Below are 8,334 nucleotides of genomic sequence, written 5' to 3' on the forward strand. Positions count from 1 at the left end.
ATATATATATATATATATATATATATATATATATATATATATATATATATATATATATATATATATAATAAGAAATAATCAAATTTGTCCTTATAATTTCTAATTTATCTTTAAGTTATCGTCAGTTTCGAATGGTCCTACTCGTTTTCCCATCATACTTTCAACCGTTTCACTGTTTAAATCTCTCAGGGTACGTTTCTGCAGCTTTCCCTATTATTTTAGATTTTTTCTTTGTATTATTTGTATTTCATTTTTTACTGCCTTTACTGAACTCCTGTGTTTGGACCAGGTAATGGTGGCTGTGAGACTGTTGTCTTGTCTTTCATTGTAAAATGTTTGCTTTGTTTGCGTTTAGAGATTTTGGTGTTTTGTTTTCATATTATTTAGAGTTAAACTGGTTTAACTCCATGTGGTGCTGTGTAGTTTAACATTTTTTTCTCCCTAAAAAAAATGTTTGCACATCTTTCTTCTATTATAGAAGCCAATTTCTGCACTGTTAAAAAAAAAAAAAAAAAACTTGTATCTTATAGTTATGAGATAGTAGGACATTACTCTGATATTGCTGTCACATTATTAGACAGTATCTTATAATGAGATAATGTCTCATAATTATGGCTTAGTGTCTAAGATAGCTAATTCATATTATGAAATAATAGTATCCTCTGGGGCCTCAAGGAGCTCAGGGTTTCACCCAAAAGTCAGGATGTTTTGTGGGAAAATATGTGAAAGCCACGTAAACTTTCAGTTGATTAGAATAACAACAAACCTTACCTAAAAACACAGAATTCTGGATCCATTCATCTGTTCTCTAGATCTTATCATCAGTAGTTGAGGAGCATGACATGCACATAAACTATCAGAGGGTCTTTTCCATCCTCACTAGGAATAAAATGTTAGATCTATTTTCTTAGTAGTCAGATGTTGCTTCAGCTTAACTAGTGGCACATTGGCTCTAAAAAAGAACATAACCATAGATAAAGTCTGAAACTCTGTGTGGTAAGTATATTCTTCTAAAATGCTTCCTTTAACCAACTTGCTTTGCCGCTGACACCCCTGCATATCCCTAATGAAGGACAACGAGGGTATTTTATTCTATATTTTATTACAGTTTAAAATAAATGTCTCAATACTTTGGGGGAAAAAATCCAGCATATACATAAATAAATAAACACACCATGCAGCCTTCTCTTATACATGCAGATTTGAGGTGAATGAGATAAATTTTAATACAATACAAGGAATGAAACCATGAAGTCAAATTCAGATAATCATTCAAAAGATAAGAGGTTTATATATATGGAAAATAAAGACAAGGTCCAGAAGGTTTTTCTGGTTTGTTTGAAATTGATCTTCATTTATTAAAACTTTTGATAGTCATTGGTAGACATTCCAAAGACAGATTAGACCGCAGCGAACAGCTGACAGGCTCCTAATCTGACCAACAGTTAGAACTGAATCTTCTTATAAACTCTGATCTATGTGCTACCCTCTGCATGCACTGATGTTTAGTCGCCCAGCTGATCTCTAGTGTCTAAGGGACAAGAAGTGGGATATAAGGATGTTGGTTCGTGGTTCTGTCTGAATTTACTGAACATTTGGTGGAACTGAACAGGAAAATACAAGGGCAGTGTTAATCAGAGCATCATACACAGTTAAAAAAAGTAAACTCCAGTTATTTTTTCTTTGGTTTCTTTTGGTTACATGAGTCTCCAAGGCTGAAATCCAGAGATTATTGTGTTATTTTTTGTTTATTTGTTGTCTCTGCTGCAAATGGATTACCACTTGGAATCCTGAGGTTCTGAGTTCTATCATCTCTTAGCAAGATCCTTAACCCCCGATTGCTCCCTATGCACTGCACAATGGCAACCCACTGCTCCCATTAGGGGATGGGTTAAATGCAGAGGTAAATTTCTCCAATATGAGATCAATAAATTGCAATTATTATTAATTTATTTGAATTAGGCTTGGAGCATGTAAAACTCAGCTCAGGTCTGGTTTCTGAAGACTTCCTCCAAATATGTCTAATGTGGCTGTAGAGTTTAGCCATTAACTGATGAGACACTGGATTAGAGGTCCATGATGTTCTCCACCTGGTTCTGGGTGGTTATGTTATGATGGAAGAAATTAGAAACTGTAGATTTCGAAATAGAATAGCTAATGATCTTGGCATGATTACTTATCGTCTTTTATTGAGAGAATGCTCTTCAGGGTGAGCGGGGTGTTTCTGCAGATCAAGAGGTTGAAAATGTTTTGCACAGCGATCAACCCGCCGTACCTCTTGCCTCTCCGGAGGTGAAATGGTGCGCAGCTGCTGTGTTGACCTATTTTTGCTATGCGACATTCACTGAAGCCAGTTGCGTGGTGGGACCAGAGTTAGGAGAAGATTCTTAACCAGATATCCATTCTCAGATTGAACGGAAATAAGCACATATACATTTCAACATTGGTGCTAGGTTTTAAAAATAGTCCTTAAGTATCAAATATGTATTCTGTTACATATTATACTGTTCGTTATAAACTTGAATTTCATATTTCCACATTTTTTGCTTTCACCGTGAAGGCCACATCTTTTTTAAGCCAATCAGCTTTCAGCCTCACTGACGCTGCAGATGTAAACAAACAGAAGCGGAGCGGCCATTTCTGTGTCGGAGGAGTTTTTCTTCACTTCGAGCATTTGGAAGTTTTGCCGTCGAATAAATCAACGCGCAGGTTGTTTAAAGGTAAGAAAATGGACCACTGGGTGTTCTGACCCGGTTCTGGGTCTCTCTTTGTGGATTCACTGCCGTGTCTGGCTCTCAGTGAGTCAGCGGCCCTCACAGCCAGTCTGACTGCTCAGACCTGTTGGCTAACGGTCAAATCTCTCACAGAGACATGAAGGACACGAGCATCGGAACCACATCCACCTCTACCGGAAATGGAGAGGTGGTCCTCAGCAGCCAGTTCGGCTCAGAGGAGGACCCGTTTGCAGAGTACATGTGGATGGAGAATGAGGAGGAGTTCAACAGACAGGTGAGGAGCTGAGGACTAATCCTGACAGGGGCGGAGCTAGATGGGGGGCCAAGGGTGGCCATGGCCACCCTTAGCCAATCATTGGCCACCCCTACTATTTTATTCCCTCAAATACAGATGGTGGCAGCAGTAATACTCTCAAGTGGAATATTCCAAACATTTAAATGTTTTGTGGTTAATTATACAAATCAAAGTTGATAAATAGAGATTTCATGCTCTTTTCAGAACTAGATTTTGTTTTATATGGGGTAAAGAGAAAATGTGTCTCTGCAAGTCATCTGGGAGTCTTCAGTGAAATCATAGATAAATAACAATTTTTAAGAAAAACTTCAAATAATCAATTTATTAAGATATCAGTGCTTGTAAATATCAATTTTATTCAGAATGTTTATTGATACAATTGGGTAAGTAATGATGATGGAAAAGATTTACCCCTCAGATCTCAAAACTGAAAGAATTTTATCCACTATGCCTTTTATTTAAAAAGCACGGATGTTTGCAATGGTTGCATGTTTTAATAATCTCGCCAAACCCGCTAACAGGCATTTGTAGAACTTGTCCTGTTGTTTATCTATTGTTTCAGGCCCTCAGTGATGAGAGAAAGCAGTGAGTAACCAAAACATAGAAAGCTATTTGAAAACTAAAAAAAAAAAAGAAAAAAAAAAAGCCAAGTGAAGTATAATTTAAATGATTTAAAGTTGCTCTGGATGCAAACGGAGGGGGGGAAAGTGTGGCTTCCATTGACAAACAGAGGGGAATCGGATATGGCAGGTGGCTTTATAATAATGACAGAATAAACAATACCAACCAATACTAAATGAAAATTACAATTCTATTCGATGAATGGATATTATGAAATTGTTGCAGTTAATTTCTTACTAAACATGACATAACATTTTAATACAGGCTTCAATGCAGCCAATTGTCTTTAATGGGTATCAGCAGTTTCCAGCTGCCACAACCAGTTATTCCCCCCACCAGTTATCACATAGCTTCAACGTCTCCATTATTAAAGTCTCTGTAACCCTTTATCCAACGAGGCCAAAAATAGTGATTTGGAGATATTTTGCTATCATGGCTGTAAGAATGCCCCAAATCCGAGAGCTTTGCTTCTTTTTCCCAGCAGGACTTGAACACAGCTTTTTAACATCTGGTTGATGGCTGCTGCATTTTTTAATGGATTGTGCACAGTTTAAAAGAAGAACAAGAATAGATTGAATTTTCAAAGTTTTAAAGAAAATTAATCTGATTGTCAATTAAATTTGATTTGATATTTCATATATGAACCAATACATGTACTGAATAACGATAGCCTATCACTGAATACTATATACAGGGCAAAAATAATAGCTGAAAATATTATTGAAAATAGGACAAACAGCAGTACAAAGATTTAAAATTAATCACATATTGATTATAGACATGAATGATGGGAAATTTAAAATGTAAGTCTTTATGTTTGCAGAAAAATCTTTGTAAGAAATAACTTCAAATATTTTTGAGCATTCGGACAGATAACAGTGCTAGAAGTAATATAAATATTCCCAAGACAGTTCTGGATAGTGTTCATGAACTTTTGACAGTTCATCCTGATATATTTGATACATAAAGATCATGTATTGTGCTTTTTATATTAATATTGCTCTGGAAAACTTCAGGAAATTTTGTTGCTGTTTAGTCTCAAAACTTGACAGAATCTATTTTTTTTCTTATAACCCTTATATCAAGCTGTTCCCCTGTGCTGCTCGGGTGCAGCCCTGTTCTGATGATCAGATGTCCATCTGAACGCTCAACCTGGTCAGATACATGGCTGAACCCCAGTCCTGGTTGGAGGATCACTGCCTTAAAGAAAGTGTGGAAAAACTAGTCAGTACGTGTCGATCCCAGCTGAGGCCAGAAGGTGTTGTTCTGAGATTAACTTTAAAAAGACGTTTCAACAAGAAGCGCCTGTCAGTCACCTCCTCATTTGTTGGGATGTGTTGATTATAGAGATCTCATGTGCTACAGGAAGCCAACTCTCTACCTGAAGAGCCCAGAGGATGTCTGGGTCACTTCTCCCAGAGATACCGGCCCCCTGGTTGAAGATGAATTAAACTCGATAAATCTTTTTTGTAGCATCTCTTAGTAAAAATGGGGTAAAAAAAAAATCCTCCTTTAAAGGAGGGACTACAGGAAATGCTTGTTTTTAACAAGTTCACAAACTGATGCCTGACTTTTGAAACTTGGTTCTGCATCAGAACAACTGGATAAAAAAAGGAAAAGTCCAACAGTGTAGGTCAATCGGATCTGATGGACTGCTTTCCTGTGCTTCAGCTTTAGCTGGTTTTTCTATCTTCCTGCAGGTGGAGGAGGAGCTTTGGGAGGAGGAGTTCATCGATCTCTGCTTCCAGGAGATGCTGGATGAGGAGGAACAGTGGGAGTGGTTCATCCCATCCAGAGACCTCCCACCTGGAGGTGTAGCTCAGTTGCAGGAGCAGCTCAGCCTCCTTGTTCTGGACCAAGACCTTCATGCTGATGCCTCGGACCTGGAAGTGGTGGTAAGTTGACCCAATCAGGAGTCAGGATAACCGTGTCTGCTTCAGGGTCAGCTTCCTGTCCCTGACTGCTGCTTCTCCTCTTCGTCCTGCAGGTGAGGAGCAGCCTGAACCCAAATGCCAAGGAGTTCACTCCAGGTATCCAGAAGCACAGCCTGTGACCCCCCACCTAGCTCTGCCCCCTCCTCTCCAGTCTGTCTGTGGCATCATCTAGAGGATGTCTGCTGTCCCTTCAGCCCCACGTGGTGCCAAAGTTCTGCTGTCGCCTCGCATTTGTTTTAACAAAGCTTACGTCTGCTGCCTCACCTGGGTGGACACCTGGGTTTACATCTTTGTGTCTGCTTTGTGTGTCTGAGGAGACTCTCTGAATGTAAACCAGCCTCTTCTTGTTTATCTCATCTCTGTGGGATTTATTGGTTTGTGTCCTATGAACCCTTAGTCTACCTTTAGATCCAAAACCTCAGAAACAGTAATGGTCCCTAGCGAGCTTTCCTACACTTAGTCACTCTTCTTCAGACCAGTCTGGTCTTGTTTTCTTCACGCTGATTGGGTTTGATTCACTCTGGTCTTATCGGAATCCACTCTGATCTGTTTGAACTAGTTCTCTGTTCGGTTCTGTCAATGTGACGGTTTCTCTCAGTTTCCCCAGAATCCTCAGTGTCTGTGACTCTGCTGCTTTATTTCCCGCCGTCTTTGAACTTTTTTCTAAACGCACACAATGTACTGTATAAAAAGAAAAAGATGTAAAAAAGAACAAAAAAATATATTTTTTCTTAAAGTAGTAAAAAAAATAAATGTTTATTGAACAAAACTGTCTCAAGCTGGTTTTATCGGGTTTGTTTTCCTCAGCTGTTTGGGTCTGATTCTGTCGAAAAGCTTCCATCGTACAACTTTTCCAACACTTCTAAATTTAACAGCTGAATCCCCTCAGTATGTTATCCAGCTACCAGGACCTGGTATAAAGCTAATCATTTGATCCGGTTTATTGATGAAGGGATGCATCGACCACAGTTTGAAAGGGCATTGGGCATCCCTGTGATAGAGATGAATTTCTACCAACCTCAAAGTTTCCAAACACAAATATTCAGTCCTACAGAATGCGTTACAAAATCCTGTTAACACCAGTTCAGAGCTTGCCCAACCTTCACACTGGCATCAGGTAGATTTGGATGTATAAAACAGTCCAATGAATGAATAAATATATGCACCATGCATGCCTCAGACCACTAGGTGGCGTGGTTTGTCCAGGTTCAAGTTTAAGAACAGCTACTAAATAGCAAATTTCTGAAAATTATGTAGAAAAAGTGTACTAGCAAAATGTGTAATTTATTTGCCTCTTTAATATATGGTGCCTTAATATGAAAGGTGTCATTCATGGTGAGGAAAAAAAAGAATAAGTGAAGAGAGAATAAGTTTTAGTTCAAAATCCCCTGATATGTTTATTTATTGAAAAGCTGAAATGAAGAAAATTTGGATTGAAAATCTGATTTAATTATTCAGTCAGGAGTTTCTTTATCAAGAAACGTAGTTTTGTCATCAATTAAAATTGTTTCTAACTATAAGTCATTTATTTGTGTTAAAGGAGAAAGTGATCTATGTGTAGCTTTCAGTGGTGTCCAGCAGATGGCGGTGTTGCCTGGGATTTTTCTCCCTGTCTATTGTCGTTGAACGATGGAGCCTAGTTTTTATCTGCAATTATTCAATTCAATTAGGGTTATTTAAAACCAAATCACAACACATGTCATCTCAAGGCACTTTACAAAGACAATTCAACCAGATCATACAGTTGGGTTTGCTTCAAAGTTTTCTATCTAAGGAAAACCAGCTGGTTGCATTGACTTAAAGGCAATCCCTTACACCAAGCATGCTTGTAGCGACAGTGCAGAGGAAAAGCTCCCTTTGAACAGGAAGAAACCTCCAGCAGAACCAGGCTCAGTGTGAGCAGTTATCTGCTGAGGCTGACTGGGGTGTTGCTAATCCTCAAAGTTTCTGGGCATGTGAAAATTTAAAGAACAGAGGGAGTTGCTTCACTTATGCTCACATAATTGTTGCTGATCATTGGGTAACGATCCATGTCACCCAGTTGCCTGGCTTCTAAGGACCTGTTGGAGGATAGCTATGTGGACGTGTCCCTGATCTCAGTGGCTTTGGACAGTTAACAAGTGGGCTTACTCTTAACTCCTGGATGTTCAACAGCCCGAAGCTGGGACTCTAGAGGCTGTGAATGTCCACCCTGATCCCTATATAGGGCACTATATACTGGTTATGTCATTTTTTATGACTGTCCTAACGCCTAGTGGATAAAAAAGTTGTGGAGTCGACATTTCCCGCAATGCACCTTAAAAAGTAGTCATCGATGGTCACTAGATGAGCAAATATATCCCAGAACTCTCAGCAGGATGTATCCTCGCAAATCATTATGGGATTTGTTGTGGTGGCAAAAAAAGAGCAAAGATGGAGCATGCACAGTGCAGGAAGGCAGAGTTTTGTAACCAACAGGAAGCGAAAAGTACCGATCATCTTTCCGAATGGTCAGTTAAGTCAGCTAATGATAAAGTCCACTATATAGTCCCCTATATATGGGAGGGACGGGGGGTGGGGGGTGGTAGGACTCAGCTCAGACGTAAACAACCTGAGCAGCAACACAGAACACAGGTCAGCAGTCAAAACAGAAAGTGAGCTAGATACATCTCACTAAAAGCAGCACTCTCTAGTGACCCAATGTGTGTTCAGATCTTTGGCCTCCCCTAGAAGCACAGGAGCTTCTGGCTGAGCAGCATAAAGCTATAGA

General features: G+C 39.2%; 1 protein-coding gene across 1 annotated transcript; it reads left to right on the forward strand.

Annotated features, from left to right (window-relative positions):
* The first annotated feature begins 2,592 nt into the window (after positions 1–2,592).
* LOC107082689 (polyadenylate-binding protein-interacting protein 2-like) lies at positions 2,593–6,302 on the forward strand. Its single transcript, XM_015371478.1, has 4 exons — positions 2,593–2,720; positions 2,868–3,009; positions 5,352–5,546; positions 5,639–6,302. Exons 2-4 carry the CDS (start codon positions 2,872–2,874, stop codon positions 5,702–5,704), a joined length of 399 nt encoding a protein of 132 aa, XP_015226964.1. The 5' UTR covers positions 2,593–2,720; positions 2,868–2,871; the 3' UTR covers positions 5,705–6,302.
* The last annotated feature ends 2,032 nt before the right edge of the window (positions 6,303–8,334 follow it).

This window comes from Cyprinodon variegatus, unplaced genomic scaffold (assembly GCF_000732505.1).
Source record: "Cyprinodon variegatus isolate N-32 unplaced genomic scaffold, C_variegatus-1.0 Scaffold59, whole genome shotgun sequence".
Classification (NCBI taxonomy): Eukaryota; Metazoa; Chordata; class Actinopteri; order Cyprinodontiformes; family Cyprinodontidae; genus Cyprinodon; species Cyprinodon variegatus.